Source organism: Giraffa tippelskirchi, chromosome 7 (assembly GCF_054371585.1).
Source record: "Giraffa tippelskirchi isolate mGirTip1 chromosome 7, T2T-mGirTip1v1.2.pri, whole genome shotgun sequence".
Classification (NCBI taxonomy): domain Eukaryota; kingdom Metazoa; phylum Chordata; class Mammalia; order Artiodactyla; family Giraffidae; genus Giraffa; species Giraffa tippelskirchi.
Window position 1 is genome coordinate 100,016,548 of NC_137281.1, and position 19,736 is coordinate 100,036,283.

Below are 19,736 nucleotides of genomic sequence, written 5' to 3' on the forward strand. Positions count from 1 at the left end.
GGAAAGCTCATTGTTTCCCTTTCCTGATCCTGTTCAGAAACCACCTCTCTTCCTCCTCTTGGAGCACTTTATATCTTTTTTATGACCCTTATCACATACTGGATTGCTTTGTAGTATGTCATTGATCTTCCCTATTGGATTTTGAGGATAGAGGGTTGAGTCTGTGTACTCTGCATTTTAGGACTCTAACAGCATCCCAGGGACTTTCACACATTTTAAAGAGACAACTCATATTAAGAAATGCGCTTTACATTGTGCTCCAGTGCACACACACATACCCCTGAAATAAAATTTCATGATCAGTACTTATCATTACTACATGCCATGAGGTCTATTTTTTGTTCTAACTATTCATTACCTATTGAATCAATTTCAGATCCCATTAATAGGCTGCAGTCTGCATTCTGGAAAATACTGTTCTATGGAGAGTGAATGAGTAGTCCTGTCTGTTGCCTCTGAGCCACCTGTTTTTTCCATCTACTTTAATGAAAGCCAGAAGAGCTCTTAAACAGTTGGCTTTAGTCTTTCCTTCCCTCTTGGGAATAAGCAATTATGAAGTTATCCCTTTATCTCATTACAGTGAGGAATGATTCTGCTTTCCTTCTTTCTCTTAGGAGGATGCAATACTGCCCTGCCTAGTGCACGCTGGGAGGGGTGGGCATTCAAGCCTTCCTTTGCAGTGTGTCTGTAGTAATTCTGCCCTCCTGCAACCTTGCTGCTGCGGAAAGATGACACCCTCTTTCTGGCTGGTGTAGGCTTTCCTCCATCTCAACACTCTCCACCTGCCCAAGGAGTGGCTGGGTTACAACTTGAGTATTCTCCCTGCTTCTAGGCTGTATTTCAGATGTGGAGGAGAGCACTGCAGAGTCCAGAGGGGAAGCCCTCTTTCTTAATTCTTGCCCTTGATGTTTTCACTTGCCCTTGATGTTCCTAGAACTGTGGATGTATCAGGGTGCCAGCTGCACCGGCCAGAATCAATTACCTGGACTGGTGTATCTGTGGGGCTGTATTTCATTGTCATTTGGGCCATGAGGATTTGGAGCTGAAGTTCCTGTCAGAACTTGGGGTCCCATCCCTGACTTTGAGGACAGCTATTTTCTCATAGGGTCTGATCCCTGCCTCATTTTCCTCAAATGATGCTTGAGGCCAGAACTCTCATCCTGGTAGGCTTGCCTCCTTTTGAAGAGTTGCTGTAGTATATAGGAGGGGCTACGTTATTGGTTCCCAAGATGTGGTCAGAGAATCCCTGGGGTCCCCAAAACCCTTTAAGGGCATCTCTGTGGTCCCCTCTTTTCCAATTACATATACAAGTAAGGCCAGATTTTCTTTATCTTCACCTACAATAACATATCATAGCAGATTGCATGCAGATGCAGATATGAGAATCCAGTTGTTTTCTGTTGAGCTAGACATTAAAGAGATTGGGGAAAATGTGAAACAGTGCCACTCTTTTCACTAAATGTTTTTGATTTTGTTTTGGATACTAGAGTTACTTTTAATAAAAGTGTTAACATGTAATGGGGTTTTTTATTACTTTTGAACAAATTAAATAATTTCAGTATTTCCATTGTAATTTCTAATATAACCGGTATTGATATTTATAACTTATATAAAGAAAAGCTCTTTGGGTCTTTGATAATTTCTAAGAGTGTAAGGAAACCAAAGCACGTAAGAGACCAAAACGTGTGAAAATTGCTGGGCTAGGTCATACCATGGTAACAAATCTCCTCACCATCTGCCCAACTTAACAGATAGTTTATTTCTCGTTCATGCTTGTGTTCACTGTGGGTCAGCATGGGCACTCTGTTCATCAGTCACTCAGGGACCCAGGCTGAGGGGGCTGGCTCATCACCTGCGGCCAGGCTTAGCGGTCAGGAGAAGGGATGTGTGCAGTAGTCCTTGAAAGCTTCCACCAGAAGGAAGCGGTGTGTCGGGAGCATTGCAAATGCAACACAGCCTGACAAGCACTGAAGTGAGAAACCTAAATCCAGTAAAAACAGATTCTTGGGTTCTCTGTCACCCTTCCCCTCACATTGTTGGGTCAGCAGGTGTCAATGAAGTGGCTTGAGGATAAAGAGAAATCAGGGATGTAAACTATAGAAGGATGTTGCTTATAAGGTGCTGAGCCACACACCACATCCCGGACCATATCTTTTCTCTTTTAAACTTCTACTGTGCTGTATTTAAGACCTACACTAAATACATGTGGAATAATGAAATGAACAGTTGTGCGTCCACCATCAACTTAAGAAACAAAATGTCACCTGTACCATTAACCTCCCTTTGTACTCGTCCTCATCTAGACATGGTCTTTCTGTCACAGCCAGTTTTACTTTATTATTATTTTTTAGCCATGCAGCTTAGGGGATCTAGGTTCCCTGACCAGGGACTGAACCTGTGCCGTGGCAGTGAAAGCACCAGCTCCTCACCACTGGACAACCAGGGAACTCCTACACACCCAGTTTTAGATACTTTGTGGAGAGCAACTCTACTGTCCTGAAAACCCCAGTTTTCTTGTGCTTTCCATCTCGGTTGTTTCACTGTTGCCAGAGCCTCTGCCATGCATTTACTTATTCATCAAATATTTATCAAGTGCCCATTTTGTGCCAGGCACTGTTTAAAGTGCTAGGGATACATCAGTGAGAGGTAGCAACTTAGGCCATGCCCTTGAGGAGCTCCTGTTCTGGTAGAGGAGACAGACAGTAAGTATGTGGACAAAGATAGAATCCATGTTGGGTCACTACCTGACTCTTAAGTACAATGAAGGAAAATAAAGCAGGATAGGTTGGGTATAGAGGAATAGCAGTAAAGCCAGTCTGGAAAGCCTTCTCTGAGGAGACCTTTGAGCAAAGACCTGAGTGAATTAGCTGAGTGAGTAGTTGAGGGAAGAGCATTTTAGTGGAAGAAATAAATAGCATATGCAGAGAACTGGAGGCTAGAATCTTCTTGCAGCGCTTAAGGCAGCCAGGATGGTTGGAGTGGAATAAGGTAGGGAGAAGTGTAGGAAATGAGGTCAGAGAGGTAGCCAGAGGCCAGGTGACTTATGATTCTGTAAACCAGGGTAAAGACTTTGGATTTGAACTTAAGGATGGGGAACAGTTGGAGGCGTTTGAGCAGCGTAACGACACGAACCCCTGTCTTTCTTAAAAGAATCACTGTGTCCTGCCATGTTGAGAAAAAAACTATAGGAATCAAGGCCTGAAGCAGAGAGAACACAGGGGAATTACAGCTATAGTCCAGGGCAGAGAGGAAAGTTGCTTGAGCTTAGTGTTGTGTTGGTAAATGTTTACACACTCTCTGAGGGGCAAAGAGGGGCCCAACTTGTAGCATTGTCTGATTTCTTGTCAGTGCTCCTGTCGTGGTGATTTCAAGCTACCAGTGTGCTCTCATTGTATATGGAGCTGGGGTAGAGGTTCACAGTCAGTCTCCTGAGCCAGTGCGAGCCACTGTAGCACCCTGCTGCTTGAACTTGGGCCTACTCAGCCTGGGGTGTGTTTGCAAAGGGGTGTCCAGGCTTGTCTCCATTTCCTAGGGTAGATGGAAGCTGTCCCAGGAAGGGGTATGGAGAGGGTTACGAGAGGGAGAGAGTCAGTTCCTGAGGTCTGTTGCCCAGGAGCCTCGCAGAATAAGCCCAGACGTTGGAAGCCCTGCAAGAGCTCTGGACTCTCAAATCCTTTGAAAGTGGAGCTCAGCCCCAAACCTCCCTGCAAACAGGAAGCTGGTTTGAGTTAGAACATAAAATAAAAACCAGCTGATGCCCCTGAATGTTTTTCCCCTGCTCCTCCCCCTCCACAGAGCCAAAGGAAACGGCCTTTTTTTTCCCCTTGGATAGCTGCTCAGAAAGCCAGGAGAAGCCAAAACTCATAAATCCTTTGAAAATCGGCCAAGTTTTGAGCCCAGGCGAACTCCTGTCGGTGGGGTTTCCTAGCCCGGATGTCTGCTCTCCTGCCGAGAGTCCTAGGAGGAAAGTGACAGAGGAACACAAAGGTGCCAGGGACCACAGCTGAATCCCAGGCCTAGTGGGGGAGACGGTCGTTAGCAGGGTCCCAGACTGCCACTTCCAGTCCACTTACAGGTCACGAAATCAGTTAAGTGGGCCAAGACCAGAATTACTTTTTAATGAAATGGAATATAATACAAACTGGAGTATATCACATGCAACAAGAGTTAACTATTGTTCTGTGAAACTTTCATTTCAGTTTTATGAACAAGCTCACACATGCATGTATGTTTACACTGGATCAAGGTGTAAACTGTTTCTTACCGTGGGTTGTGGTCAAAATCATTTAGTAAACACTGGTCTTTCAGGTCTGGGTAACACACATCTCCTTCCTGCTTTAGATTGCTGCTGAAAACTCCAAGCTAGTTCCAGAATTAATTCTCTGTGTAACTGGATCATCTACCCACAAAACACCTACCCAAATTCCTGTCAGAGGGAAGGCAAGCTGAGAACCAACAGACTGGTCTAATTCTTTGGGACCAAAGCTGAAGCATAAGGGAAGGATTGATGCAAATATGAATCCAAAGGATTTGCCTGAAATCAGATTAGCTTGGAGAGAATAGGAGTTGAGCAGCGTTTTTAGCTCAGCCCTTGCTTTGGTGACCTTTCTCATCTATGTGGGTAATGCTGGCCTCAGGCTCCTCTTTCTCTGCAGTAGGCAGTTGGTGCAGCAGGAATGTTCCTGAGCACCCCTCCCTCAGAAATAGCCAGAGGCACAGTGCCAGGATAGGGGGCGGTGCCATGAACTGAGCATCCCCCAGTCTTCCCCAGGGTTGTTTGGTGTTCTCCAGTCTGTGTGCAGTGCTCAGACCTTTCAGAAAGGTTGACAGGGTGCCCAGGGGTGGGGGAGGATTGTTAAGCTGAGAAAAGTGTGTAAAGAGGCATGTTAGAGCAAAATATCAAGAATGTCTAGAGCAAGCGAAAGTTAGTTTGTCCTCCACTAGGTTTAGTGCCTCAGAAAGACCCAAGGGCAGCTAGAGAGTTTGGCTCTTGCCAGGTTGCTGTGGGTAGGTATGGTGCCCTGAAACTAAACTGCCTCTATCAGTGAGTAGACATGTGTTGGAATTCTTGGTCTCTATCCTCAAGAAGTACAGAAGACTCTTAGGGACCTTCTGGGGAATAGCTTTAATTACAATATCCCAGTAAACTTATTTTGGTCTTTGGCCACCTCAGGGCATTTCTTTACAACCTAATTCAAACTAAAGTGGTCCTTGGATATAAGAATATAAACTGGCCCCCTAGGAACACTTGGAATTCTCCAGTTGGGAGAGGAAGAAGGAAGGAGAGATACTAAAGTGACTATGGGCTTTCCCTCTCTAGAAACTGACATGGACTAGGAGCCTGTGACCCCCTGCCACGGATGTGAATACTTCTGAAGTGTTTCTGGTTCACGAGGCCCTATTAAGGCCCCAGAGCCTCTTAACAGAATACACTCTAGCCTGTTTACATGGCCATTCTGCATTCCGAAGCCCCACCATCTGAACCAACGAAGACAGAGGACCTCCCTGAGGAGGGCCAGTGCAGGGGGTCCAGGTAGTACTGAGGAGGCTGGCCCTGGAGTGACAGGTGAGGCATTCCGTAGCAGGGGATGAGGTGGAGTGATGAGTACATGGCAGTCTGAATCTTACATAGGATCATCTAGGAGAAAGCTCAGTGAACTAATCTGAGGTTAGTCCAGTACGTGTCCCAGGGCCTGCAGACATTGTGGAGTAGCAACAGTGATGATGAGAGTAATGGTGATTGTCTCCTGTGGCCATGTTCTCTCAGAATCTCTGAGTACTTTACGCATGTTTCCCTTTCATCTCTGTGAGAGTTGTGGCTTAATAATAATAATTAGAGTGCTCTGAACATCTGTGCTTTGCAAAACACAGCATTAAGCCGTGTCTCTGCCTCCTAGGCTTATAGTCTGTATGAACTGGCTGCCATCTGATGGAGGGGAAGAGTGTGATGGAATGCATAGATCAGGGGTATTATGAGTCACCTAATTGATACCTAACATTCTCCCGGCTCTGGGAGATGAGAGTGGCCTTTCTTTCATGCCTGCTAAGGCACGAAGATCAGTGACATCCCCTGAGTCTCACAGACCCAAGAGGCCAGTCTGGGGACCCAGGGCTTTATCTTGTAAATGAAGTTTTCCTGGATTAGGGGAGTACTTGTTCCTCTGTGGCCATGATCTGAGTTTTAACCACTTCATTTTCTTTTTGTTGGATCCAGCAGTTTGATCACTGTTAAAAGCTGGCGATGTATACTGGCTTTTTTTGGCATGTGATCAGGGGGCCTATGCCAAATCAGAACCTGGACAAGCCCCATTCTCCAGAAGACAGGATCACCAGGAAAGCAGTCAGCATGGGAGAACACCTCCTTCCCAACCCCCTCTGTCCATAACATAACACTTTTCTGTCTTGTTCTCACAGGTGACCTTGGAGAAGGTGCTTGGAATTACAGTGTCTGGAGGCAGAGGACTTGCCTGTGACCCCCGATCGGGTTTAGTTGCCTATCCAGCTGGGTGAGTGTCTTGGCAGTGGTCTTACTGCATGGGAGCTTGTAGCTATGCTAAATCAGCTGGAAGAGGCAGGGTTTTCTGGTGTCTTCTGGGCGATATATCCAGGTTAATGTTTTGGTGCCATTTTTATTAATGAGATCCGGGGCCACACAAAGGCTCCGTGTTGATTGTTGTCTTTGTTGCCATCCTGTCCTGCTCTTTGGCCACCTACACCCACCCACACATACAGATTCATACTTTGTATTACACACAGCTCCCAACTGTTTTCAGTATCTTTAATATCTACCTTTTAGTCATTTTTGTTATTATTTTTAAAATTTTTGTTTTATATTGGAATAGAGTTGATTTACAATGTTGTGTTAGTTTCAAGTGTATAGCAAAGTGATTTAGTTATACATATATATGTATCCTTTTTCAGATCCTTTTCCCATATAAGTTATTACATAGTACTGAATTCCCTGTGCTATACAGTATCATTGATTATTTATTTTATATATAGTAGTGTGTATATGTTAATCTCAACCTCCTAATTTATCCCTCCCCACCCCCACCTTTCCCCTTTGGTAACTGTAAGTTTGTCTTTGAAGCCTGTGAGTCTCTTTCTGTTTTGTAAATAAGTTCATTTGTATCATCTTTTTAGATTCTACATATAAGTAATATCATAGGATATTTGTCTATCATATGATATTTGTCCTTCTCTGATTTACTTCACTTAGTATGATAATAGGTCCATCTGTGTTGCTTCAAACATGTATAGAGTTTATGGATTTTATTCTTTTTCATGGCTGAGTAATATTCCAGTGTGTGTGTGTGCGTGTGTGTGTGTGTGTAGTGGGCTACCGTCCATAGGGTCCAAAGAGTCAGACATGACAGAAGTGACTTAGTGCACACACACACACAGAGATAGATATAGATATACCCCATTTTCTCCATTAATCTGTTGATGGGCATTCGGGTTGTTTCCACTTTTTGGCTGTTGTGAATAAAGCTTCTCTGATCACTTGACTGCTCTGGTCGCATTGAGAGATGTCAGTGCCCTGGCAGAAAGGTCAGGTTCCAGGGCCAGTGTTCTTTTCCATGCTGCCTCTTCACTCCTCTGCTCCTGTTCATGAGAAAACCCCAACCGTAGGTGCTTGCAGCTTCTGCAGAAGTGTTTCTGTGGAGACTCGGGGCCTCTCCTGCCTCTGGTTTACTCTGTCACCCTCTGTTCCTTGCTGCTGAAACATGAAAATAGGATAGCCACTTCTCTCCTCTTTCCATCAACTTGGGAATGCCAAGATCCTCAGTATGATGTCCACAGCAACACCTGTAGTTGTTGTATCAGCTATACGATTTCTTTTTTTTTTTTTTTTAGTTTTATCATCCCTACCTTTATCAAGAACTTTTTCTGTGTCAGGAACTTTTGTTAAGCACTTCACAGGAATTATTTTATTTAATACTATGAGCAACCCTGTGAGGTTGGAACTGTTTTCATCTCCTGTTTTAGAGGAGGGAAGCTAAGATTCAAAGAGAAAGAGCAGTGTGCTCCAGATCACACAGCTAGTATGTGTCTGTATTGGGATTCCAACCCAAGTCGTCTGACTGCAGAGCTCTTTTAAAATGGCTCGAGGCAGGGTAGGGGGAGACCAGACTTGCCGCTTATTTTTAAAAGCTGCTTTTCCCCTAAGCTGTTTACCCTCTCTTCGAATGAGAAGAGCCCAATTTATGGGCAGCTCAGTGTATTCCAGGGAGCCTTCTGCCCCTGGATTCTGGGGTCTGAAGGCGTGGCCATTTGGCATTTGACATCTGTGCTGGGGGACTGGGAGCTGAGCTGACTTTACCCTGCAGGGGCTGAGCTGGCCTCCTCCCGTTTCCAGAAGCAAGGTGATGAATGATCTCTGTCGCTGGATACCCTGTGCAGTGTGCCTCTGGGGAATTCCACTCATGCCTGCCTTGGCCTGGGAAAGCCAGGTTCCTTCTTGTTGGAGGTGGTACGGGGGCTGGATGTGGGAAAGATTGGGAAGGCTGGGGCTGCTGCTCTGGGCGTGCTGAGCCCTGTGCCCCTGCCCTGGGGAGCATGGAGTCCTGCTCCCGCTCTTCCCCGCCTACTCTGACCCCAGATGCCTTTAAGGGTGTGTGCTTCTGTTTATGGGCAGGCCCCAGCCTGGTGCGTGTACCTGGGAGTCATCCTTCCAGGTGGTGTATGGAAGCTTCCTTGCTGTCACCTCTAGTGGGTTTCCTGCATGTATTTGGCTTGGGCCAGCCCTGGGCAGTGCCTTAATCCACTTCCTGACCATTTGGCTTCCTAGAACTTCGAGTTCTCCCTTTGCAAATGGCTTTTTTTCTGGGTGTTTGGTTTTGCTCTGTGCTAGAGCTCCCCGTGTGCCTCAGTGGTATTTGGGGGAGCCGCCAAAGTCTGTGTGAGCCTGCAGGCTCTTCCCCCCCACCTCCATCTTCCTTCTCTTCTTCCCTGGTGATCCTCACCCCACCCCCATCCCCCACTCTCTAGTTGCTACTGCGCTTGTTGCTCTAGGAGCAGTTCAGGTATCCTAGAAACAAGAAGAGAAACAAAGCTCCAAAAATTCTCCCAGAGGCCTAGAGGCAAATATCAAACCAAAACAAAGTTTTTCTGAAAGGAAATGAAACAGCTCAGGGAGGGTGGGGTGGAGAGAGATGTGTGCGAGGCAGAGGTAGGTTGAAGTCTCTGGGTAGAGACCCTTCAGTTTTAGTGGCTCCTGTGTCTCTTCTCCAAGCTCTCCCTTTGCTGTTTTCCCCACAGGAAACCCACCCCTCACCTGTCACATTTTAAGCCCCTTGCTCTAGGAGGCCAAGCTGGTCCACGGATAGCTTTGAGGCCCTCAATTTAGTTGAAAACCCATAATTGACTTGGACTCCTTCCCTAGCTGCCCTTGTAGAGGGTTTCAGGACCTTTAGAGCCCAGCACCAGCCCCTGTTGCTGCTGTGGAGTCAGTCAGTTTGGAGAATGGATTTCTCTTGACCCCTAATGCCAGAGTGCAAGACCTGGCCTGAGAGCAGAGCCTCTGTGCAGACCTGCTACTAGAGTGGGAGATGTCCTGGAAAAGTGAGGGGCCCTATCTGGCAGCCAGGAAAGGACCTCTTGGTGGTTTAAGTCGGGAGGAAGAGGGGAAAGCCCGCTCTCCTGAGGAGGCCCTCCATTTACTCAGCGCCTGTTGGAATCTACGCTGAGAGACCCAGCTCCAGAGCTTTGGACTGCATGTGAAGCTGCAGAATCTCCTCCTGGCCCGTGTTCTAGTGGCAGCTGAGCTGAAGGAGCACGCTGCTACCTTCTTCCTCTCTGTGGTAAACACTGGGTGAGGGGCGGTCGCCAGGGAGTCTGTGGAGTGGTGGACAGACTGGGTGGAGCTAAGGAAAGAGGATGCCTGGACTCCTGATGGTTGTGAGTCATGTGCAAGGGCACCCATAGACACCAGTCCCCTCCATGCCTTTTTTCCTGGCTTCCCAACAGATCTCACTCCTGAAACTGGGTCCTGTAGTTCTTCCCAGAAGACCTTGTTCATCCATACAGTCACTCATGTGTGGCAGATACTGGCTGAAAACCTAATCTGTATATTCTTCCAGCCGCAGGGTATACAGCAGTGAATAACACAGACAGTGTCACTGCTTCTTCGGGGTTTAAGGCGGGGTGAGCAGATAGTAAGCATGTAAACAAACAAATGAGCATGATGATATCAGAGAGTGGTCAATGTTCTGAAAGAGTGACAGAAAGGAGAGTAAGTGAATACCCTGGAGCTGGGTGGGAGTGGGGCTACTTGAAGATGGGCTGGTCAGGGCTCAGTGGGAGCCAGGCTTTGAGCTGTTGTCTGGGTGACAAAGAGGAATCCCTGTGTGAAGATCTGCACTTTCAGGTGGAGGCCTCAACTACAAAGGTCCCAAGAAAGGAGGCATCGATTCACTTGTTTGAGTAACTAAACAGCAGCCATGGTGGCTAGACCCTGGTGAGTGAGAAGAAGGGGCTCAGACCCTGCCTTTTGGACCTGACTTATGAGTCCTGTGAGATCTGCTTCTTGTCCTGGAAGGGAATATGTTCAGAGTCCCCTGGGCAGAGAGACATGTACCATATTATTTACTGGGTTATCACCAATTTTCTTTTCCCATTCCTTTGAGTGGATGGGGGGGTGGGTCTCATAGAGCATCTTGGAAACAAGAGACCAGTGGGTCTCATGGTCTGGCCTAGCAGGGTTACTTATTTGGAAGGTATTGGATGCCAGGTATCTAAAGAGTACTACAATCAAGGATGCCCTAGGCAACATCCTAGACTCATCATCTCTTAGAATAATTAAAGCCATAAGATTTCCCCTTTGAGAGTGAATCTGGTGGGACGGTTTGTAATTCTACACCTGGAGGAGGGCCCTGATGAATCACTAGTACTCTGCAGGCCCTGGATGGGAGACTGTAGTTGGGGTTCCTGTTGCCACTACTGACCCATGGATAGCCATTTCCTTGTTATTGGTGCCCCAGGGAACCTGTCAAGAAGATGGCTAGGAGCGCCCTGCTGGTTATTTTGCATATTCTTTTCTTCAGTTCTCACAACAATCCTGAGACATAGATATTATTCTTGTCTTATAGATGAGAAAACTGAGGTTCAGAGAAGTGAAGAAATATGCCCAAGATCACACAGTATGTTAGCAGACAGGTCTGCCTGACCCCAGTTTTCCTATTCTTTCCATCATCACACTGCCCTCCAGCATCAGTGAGTCCTAGAAGCCTAAGGTTGGGGAGAACTGTGGACCTGCCCCGGGGTCTGCTACTCAGGAGGTTCTTTGGGAGTTAGGGCTTTGAGATCTGGTAGCTAATGACTTAAAGATTTATTCACAAATACTTATGGAGTGTCAATTTTCTAGGCCTTTGGGATTTAACAGTAAACAAAGTAAACAAGTATTACTGTCACAGAGCTGGCAGTCTAGTGATGAAGATAGATCCTGTTGCCTCCCCAAAAGAAAATTATGTGGAATATTACAAGTTGATATGTTCTTTGGAAAAAGTATAAGCAATAGGCAGTGAGAGGGCATAGAGAATGTCGGGTTGTGGGGTTATAGTGTTCAAAAGGGACACAGGGTGATGTGTGAGCAAGGCTTGAGGACCTTTGGTGTGCCTCTGTGAGTCACCTTCTGATTTTACTTGGTCTGAAAGAGGAAATTTTAGGTTCAGGGTCACAGCTCAGACCTTCTATGTTCCCCCTGTGTGTGCTTCTTCTGCATTCCTTGCTCATCCCAGGGTTCATTTGTTTCTGCCTTCTGGAGGATGGAGAGTCGTAGGAGGCGGATCCTGTGGGAATGCTGGGCTCTTGGTGACGGCAGCAGGCCTGGACTTGTCTGGGGAGGGGGGCAGTCGAGGGCTTGACCCTTCCTAGTTCAGAGAAGTCCCTGGGCAGCAGGCCCAGCACCTGGTACAGGGGCTCTGCCACGTGACTCCTGGCCTGCGGCCCAGAGGGACTGAGGCCTCACTGCCTCCCTGTGGGAGGGAGCAGTCTCCCTGCACCTGCACCCTGGGGTTCTGAATTACGGGACCCAGCCTTGGGCCAGCCCAGCCCTGTCAGATGGAGGACAGCAGCCAGCACGCTGCTTGGGCACGTGCCGATGACTGCCTGCTGTGCTGGCCAGGGTCAGGGGATGTGGAGGCCAAAGGCCAAAGGCTGGTGCAAACGGCACCCTCCCATCCCTTCCTAGCAGACTGAGAAACTTGTTCAAAGGTCAGAGAAGACTGAGGAGGTTCTCACATCAGTGTTTTGGGGGTCTCTTCTGTTGGGAGGACCTCAGCAAGGTGGGCACGGGGAAACCTTGGAGGTCTTTGCCAAGTCATGCCTTCCCTTCACCATCTGCATTATTGTCCTCACAAGTGGAGCTGTGACCGTGGCTTGGTCTCTTTCCTGCTCTTTCTCTTTGTTGGAAGGTTCCCAAATTTGAATAATTAGAAGTAAAAATTTCAGCTTAAGGGCCAGTCTCTGTGTGTTTCCCTCCTTGGCTTAACTCTCCCATGCCACTCAGAGTTTTCCAGGCTATGCTGGGAGGTTGGGAGGTGTTAGAGAAGGGAAAGGTTGCCTCATAGCTTGTCATCCTCTGTCCACATTGTCTGTTTACACACACACGCTGCTCTCCCTCTTCCCACCACCCTGGAGTCAAACCCCAGGAAGAAGGAAACAAAAGACGCTATGGTCCAGCAGGGCTCAAAACTTATGTACAGTGACTGGAGAGTGTGTAAAACCGTCTAATGCACTGCCCTTGGAAGGTCACCATGCTGCTTTGGGTTTGAAGGCGCCTGCATCACCTGCTTTTTCTGAATGTGGAATGTGTCAGAATCTGCATTGATCCAATTCAAGTCAGATCTGCTCTTGGCCGAAGCCCTCTGCCATGATTTATCTGGAGCTGATCTGAAAGCTAGGTGACCCAGAACCATTCAGACTGGAAGCTGTCACCAGAGATGACAAGCCTGTGGAGCCCTCCTTAGCCTTAGAAAATGTCATTTTTCCTGAAAACTTGCTGGGCTTTGCTGATGGTGTCAGGCCTGGGGTGGTTATAATTTTTCATACATTGAATAAAATATTAAAATCTAAATATTTAGACCTATGAACTTTGAACTATAACTGCTATAATTTTCATATGCCCTGTTATGATTTCCCAGAATTCTGTAGCCAGAATCCCTTTTCCCTCCAAGCGCCTCAGTCTTCTCTCCCTCTTCGCAGAGCCTTCTGCCCTGGCGCTCTGTGCATTAGGTCAGTGTGCTTTCTGTGCTTGTCTCTCCTCTTCAATTTCAGTTTTCTCTTCTCTCACTTACTCCACTCTGCTTTCCTTAGAGCGCAGCTCCTGAAATCCTGACTCTGTTTTGTTTCGCTGAGATGCCTTGAAAAGGCCTCTGGACTCGTTTCTCCACTTTGAAGTGGGGATAATTGTACCAGCCACAAAACTTGTTGTGAGTATAAGCTAAGACCAGATCTCTCAGGTGCTTAGCAGAGTGCCCACGACACAGAACCTGCTAGATAAATGGTAACTCGTATTATTGGGCCCACAGTGTGAAGAGCAGACCAGTTACTGAAGGAGGTGGAAAGCCATTGTGTTGAGAGTTCATTGAAACCCTCGCATGGTGCTTCCTAACTTAGCCAGGTGGTTTCGCCTCCCTTCTCTTTCTGTGCTGCTGTCCTAGTGCATGGGGATAGTGTCTCCCTCAGCATTCCCCCATCCCTTCCTTGCTACCTTCCAAGGTTATCGTCTCCTAAATGGATGAAGATGTAGATACTTTCTTTCCCCAAGCTTAACCCAGTTCTCTTTCCTTGGCTGCCTTCCCAGGAATAAATAAAGCTTCCTTTAAAGTTTTTACCATTACTCAGATCCTAACAGGACTTACCCCCATTTTTCTGAAGGAGATACCTGACACACAGCCCCTGAGCACCTCATTCCCCACTGCCTGGAATCTCTTTTGGCTTCTTGTGTGTGCTCCAGGAGGGAGACTAGTAAGATCTGCCATTTGTTTGGTCCCACTATGTGTCCAAAAAATTATTTGATCCTATACAGAAGTCCTGACAGCTTGATCTTAGAGGATCCTTTTAAACAGATAATGAAATAGCTTGTGACTTACCCAGGGGCACAAAGCTATTCATAACAGAACAAGGACTCCAACCCTGGTGTCTGACTCCAGAGCTTACCATGTCCCCACTGCCCCTCACTGCTCTGAGGATCCAGAGATCTTCGGTATCTCCTCCCATAGGAGAGAGGTGGGCATGCTAGGGAGGAGAGTCAGGCCTATGGATACGCCAGTAGACCAAGCTAGAGGGCAGAGGGCAGAGGGGATCAGGGGAGCATTCATCCATTCAGTGAATGGTTTTGAACATCTAAACCTAACAGACTCTGCTAGGCACAGGAGACACAGCAGTGAGCAAAACCAGGCACAGTTCCCACCCTCGTGAAAGACACAGTCTAGTGGTGAAGGCAGTCTGTAATCAGTGTCCTACTGTATAGCACAGGTAGCTGGACTCAATATCCTGTGATAAACTGTAATGGGAAAGAATATGAAAAAGAATGTGTATATATATATATAAAACCGAATCACTGTGCTGTTCAGCAGAAATTAACGCAACACTGTAAATCAACTATACTTCAATAAAATACATTTTAAAATGTGAAAAAAATGTTAAATAGCAGTTGTGATAAATGTCACAAAAGACTGGTACAACTGTGTTGTGAGAGCATATACTGAGGCCATCTGACCTGAGATGTGAAAGAGATTAAGTGTTAACCAATTGGGAAAAGGAGGGGAGAATGCTGTAGACAAGGAAGGGGCTCTATCTAGCAAAGGTGTGGAGTGGGAGGAGCACAGCAAGCGAAAGGGTGAGGGTGGAGTGGGGCAGGGGCCACACCACCCAGGGCCTTCACACAGCCCTTATTTAAGGGCTTGCATCTTAGAAGCTTCCCAGGGATGTTCAGCAGGGGTGACAGAGTCAGATCAAACAAACACAGTGCTTGATGTAGACAGCACAGGACACTGCAAGACCTGTTCTCTATTGGAGCCTAGGTTTCTGAGCCTAGTTTCCTCACTTCAAAACGTGGAGAGTTGGACCAGATGATCTTTAAAGTTACCCAGCACAGTGCATTTAATTCCTTCCATCCTTCCTTCTGGCTCTAAGGTTCTATGAATCTTGCCTGTTTGGGAGGAATTAGACCCCCTGCATCCTGAATTGCCCCTAACAGAAGCTGGACGTGTGTGTGTGTGTGTGTGTGTGTGTGTGTGTGTGTTGGGATGGAGGAAGGGGAGCGATGGGACACAGAGTTTCCATCTGTGTGTGTGTGTTGGAATGGGGGAAGGAGAGTGATGGGGCACAGAGTTTCCCTGTGTGTGTGTGTGTGTGTGTGTGTGTGTGTGTGTGTGTGTGTTGGGATAGGGGAAGGAGAGTGATGGGGCACAGAGTTTCCCTGTGTGTGTGTGTGTGTGTGTGTGTGTTGGGATGGGGGAAGGAGAGTGATGGGGCACAGAGTTTCCCTGTGTGTGTGTGTGTGTGTGTGTGTGTTGGGATAGGGGAAGGAGAGGGATGGGGCACAGAGTTTCCCTGTGTGTGTGTGTGTGTGTGTGTGTGTGTGTGTGTGTGTTGGGATAGGGGAAGGAGAGGGATGGGGCACAGAGTTTCCCTGTGTGTGTGTGTGTGTGTGTGTGTGTGTGTGTGTGTGTGTGTGTGTGTTGGGATAGGGGAAGGAGAGGGATGGGGCACAGAGTTTCCCTGTGTGTGTGTGTGTGTGTGTGTGTGTGTGTGTGTTGGGATAGGGGAAGGAGAGGGATGGGGCATAGAGTTTCCGGAGCCATGTGATTTTGGTCACATTTTAAAAAACCCTCCTGACATGGTATTCTAGAAGGGAAGTGGAAGACTGGAAGTTGGTATAGAGAGAGAAGGAGAAACTAATGAGGGAAAAGAAGCAAAGATTAGGAGATGGAGGGAGAAGAAAGACCATTGAGAAGGGATTTGAGGACAGGGGTTAGAGGAAAAGATGTTGTGACTCAGGAATTCCAAGGCTGTCAGCCTGGCAGTTCTGGGCATAGCAGGTATCCCTCAGAGATCCCAGTGTCCCGAGAAATTACCTGTGGAATTTGTATAATAAAGTCATTTATTGAGCCTGAGATGCTGAGCTGTCACTAGCAACTTGCACTCACTTTGGTTTCAAGTTCCTAGCAAGTGGTGGGTTTTAGGTATGGGGGCTGCACTGCTTTCCCACTAATCAAGGCTGTGTCTGAACCTTCCTTCCCCTCCCCTCACCTGGGGCAGCAGGCTCCACACCTGCTCCGTCAGCTAGTCACAGTTCTGATGCAGCCATGAGCAGAAGGGCAATGAGGCCCAGCCTGCCGACAGCCGGGAGCCTAAGGGAGTGCATTGCTGGCTATGGCTTCCTGCTTCTTGCTCCCAACTCCTGCTACCTGGAAAGTCAGTCAGAGCCCAGTCCCATCCAACCTTGCCTTCTGGCTGGAGAGGGTGCTCCCAGCCTTCTTCCATTGTCTTCTGGCAGTCTGGAGGGTCCTTCTCAGGCTCCTTGGGGCCAGGGATCCTCAGGGGTGGGCTTCCCAGGCCCTCCCAGGCTGTCTCTGCCCCTCCCTCTAGTCTTATTGAACCTCCTGGCAGTTCTGCCCCCTGCCTCCCACCCGCTCCATCACCTGATGCATAGAGGGGGTGTGTGTGCCGGGGCAGGGGTGGGGTTGGCTCTTGCCAAGTATACACGTGGGCACACATGTGAGAGGCCTCACTCCTTGGAGCACAAATACTTGACACACATGTGACTCCAAGCCACACTGGCTGTGTGTGCACCTGCAGCCTGCGTTGCCCAAATCGTGTGAGTTCTCCCCTTCCACCCCCCTTCCTGGGCTTGCGAGGCTCTGGGAGGGCTTGGGTCCCTGCTGCCCTGTGGCAGAGATGGCGCTGGTGCTGGGGCACGTGGTGAGCCATCGTGCAGGGAGCGCTTCCACCTCATGAGGCTGGAAAGTGGGCCCTTGTGGGTGGGAAAGGAAGCAGGAAGAACAAGTTTCCAGGAGAAAGCAGTCAGTTGCCCTCTGTGGCTAGTGATGCCCCTCTGAGCCGGTCGCCCCAGTTCCCTGGCCTGGGGGACTGGAGCTCCTGGGAGCGCCGTGGTTTGGTGCTGAAGTCGGGTTGCCTTCTTCATCTTCCCAGGTGTGTGGTCGTGCTGTTCAATCCCCGGAAACACAAACAGCATCACATCCTCAACAGTTCCAGGTAAATGGGCCTGGGCCCTCGGGGAGCATGTCCTGGGAGCTGTGAGAAGGCGCTGTTTGGGGTCTCTGTGGCTCTGGGGATGGGGACATGGCTGGGCCTCTGGGCTGGCCAGGGAAATGCCACTTGTACCGCTGGTTTTCTGCTGGTCTTGCCTCTTGAGGGGACTGTGAGGGAGCCAGGCTTAGGCTGGGCTGCCAGTGCCCCTTTGAGCCCACCTCATTTCTTGCAGGAAAACCATCACTGCCCTTGCCTTCTCTCCTGATGGCAAGTACTTGGTCACTGGAGAGGTGAGTGAGGAAGGGGGCTCCAGATCTCTGAAGAGGGCAGGTGGCCTGGCCGCAGCAGAGAACTTCAGTCCTGGGCCTGGTTGGGGCTGCTGCCACTCTGGCTTCCTGAACCGGTGTCAAATCCCAGTTTTGGTTGCACCTTGAAGCAGTGGTTTTGAAGCCTTAGTGGGCATCAGAGTTAGCTGAGTGCTTGTTAAAGCGCACATTGCTGGGCCTGCTCCCAGAGTTTCTGGTTCTGTGGGCCTGGGAAGGGACCCCAAAATTTGCATTTCTAACAAGTTCTCAGATCTCACAGATTTTGCTGGTTTAGGAAGCACACTGTGAAAACCTCTGCCTTAAGATATTCCTTATGCTAGGGGGCCCCCTGCTGGGAAGATGTGGGACATCTGTCCCTCTCAATCTCTTACAGGGAGGAAGTGGGGGCAGAATTAGGCATGGGTGGTAGTGGTCCTCAACCCTGACTGCCCATCAGAATCACTCTAGGAACTTTGAACAAATACAGAGGTGCAGACCCTCACCCAGAGATACTGAACTGATCCTTAGAGAGACTGCCCAGTCACTGGAGAGGTAGGGCCCCCATGCTGAAAGACTAGGGAGGCTGTGCCTCTGGCCCTCACTGCCCGTTCCTGCCTCCCTGCAGAGTGGGCACATGCCTGCTGTGCGCGTTTGGGATGTGGCAGAGCACAGCCAGGTGGCTGAGCTGCAGGAGCACAAGTATGGTGTGGCTTGTGTGGCCTTCTCCCCGAGCGCCAAGTACATCGTCTCTGTGGGCTACCAGCATGACATGATCGTCAACGTCTGGGCCTGGAAGGTGAGTGGCCCCAGCTGGGCTGGCCTGGCCTGGCACCCTCGGGGGGTCCAAGGGCCAGTTGAAGAGTCAGGAAGCTATTGACCCGAGTCCCTTCATTCCACTCTGCTGCTCAGTTACATTCTAGAAAATGACCTGAAGCAGAAAAGAGGAACTGTGTAGCCAAGTGTGTTGGTAGAAAGAGGCTAGCTTTAGTGCCTCCGAGGACCTCCGGAGGAAATGAATATCTTCAGCTCCTCTGGAAAAGGATTCTCCTTCCTCCTCTCTTTTTCTGACCAGTAAATCCTGGAAAGTGAAAGAAAGTGTTAGTTGCTCAGTCATGTCCGACTTTTTGTGACCCCATGGACAGTAGCCTGCCAGGCTCCTCTGTTTATGGAATTCTCCAGGCAAGAATGCTGGAGTGGTTGCCATTCCATTCTTCCTGGCCCAGGGATCAAATCCAGGTCTCCTGCATGGCAGGCAGATACTTAACCACCTGAGCCACCAAGGAAGTCCAAATCCTGGAAAGAAACATTTTAAAGTACAAATCCTATCTTATCCTCCTCCATCTTCTGAGCCTCTTTCTTCTTCGCTCCAAGAGGCAGATCTTTGATTCTTCCTTTGACTTTCTCTCCAGAAAAACATCGTGGTGGCCTCCAATAAGGTGTCCAGTCGGGTCACCGCGGTGTCCTTCTCTGAAGATTGCAGCTACTTTGTCACTGCCGGTAACCGGCATATCAAATTCTGGTACCTTGATGACAGCAAGACCTCAAAGGTGAGGTGCTGAGTCTGGAAATAGCCTCCAGGGCCAGGGTCTGCTCACCCACCCCAGGAGACACTGCTCCCTTGGGCCCCCTCTGTGCTCGCTTACCAGCCACCCAGAAGTTCTGGATGAATCAGGTGCTGCCTTGCGACTAGGGATACTCTCAAAGGGCAGGGGGTGGAGGGGCTTGCTGTGTCTCTTGGCTCCATCTCCCCAGGCCAAGTCTCTGGGGTGGCTGCAGGGCGGGTGGGTGGGCAGCAGTGGTGTGTCTCCGCAGGTTAATGCCACTGTGCCCCTGCTGGGCCGCTCGGGGCTGCTGGGCGAGCTGCGGAACAACCTGTTCACTGACGTGGCCTGTGGCAGAGGGAAGAAGGCAGACAGCACCTTCTGCATCACGTCCTCAGGGCTGCTGTGCGAGTTCAGTGACCGGAGGCTTCTGGACAAGTGGGTGGAGCTGAGAGTAAGTACCTCTGTCCCGCTGGGTGGGTGCTGCCCGGGTCTCTGCCCAGGGCAGAGCTGGGGCCCATGGCTCCGCCCCAGGGGCGGAGCCTGCACGCGGGAGGGACCCCCAGGAGGAGGAAGCTTGAGGCCAGCGCTTGGCCGGGTTCCAGCCCACGCAGATGGGTGTAACTGCCTCCTCTCTGCTCTCTCTTTCTGTCTTTCTTTCCCTTGCTTT

The 19,736-nt window shown here is 49.0% G+C and overlaps 1 protein-coding gene across 22 annotated transcripts in view; it reads left to right on the top strand.

Moving 5' to 3' along the window:
- MAPKBP1 (mitogen-activated protein kinase binding protein 1) overlaps window positions 1–19,736 on the top strand; it is a 51,340-nt gene that overhangs the window by 17,231 nt on the left and 14,373 nt on the right. For 19 of the 22 annotated variants that reach the window (XR_014058936.1, XM_081507759.1, XM_081507750.1 and 16 more), the window contains 6 exons: window positions 6,415–6,506; window positions 17,161–17,223; window positions 17,453–17,510; window positions 18,151–18,321; window positions 18,935–19,072; window positions 19,338–19,520. Coding sequence is in view for 21 of the 22 variants with exons in the window: in XM_081507759.1 (XP_081363885.1) it covers window positions 6,415–6,506; window positions 17,161–17,223; window positions 17,453–17,510; window positions 18,151–18,321; window positions 18,935–19,072; window positions 19,338–19,520 (705 nt within the window). In the remaining variant the exon portion in view is untranslated. Of the gene's footprint in view, window positions 1–6,011; window positions 6,093–6,414; window positions 6,507–9,667; window positions 9,804–10,261; window positions 10,460–11,090; window positions 11,215–13,314; window positions 13,431–17,160; window positions 17,224–17,452; window positions 17,511–18,150; window positions 18,322–18,934; window positions 19,073–19,337; window positions 19,521–19,736 lie in introns of those variants that run through there. The other 3 variants (XM_081507767.1, XM_081507766.1, XM_081507769.1) reach the window with 3 other exon arrangements.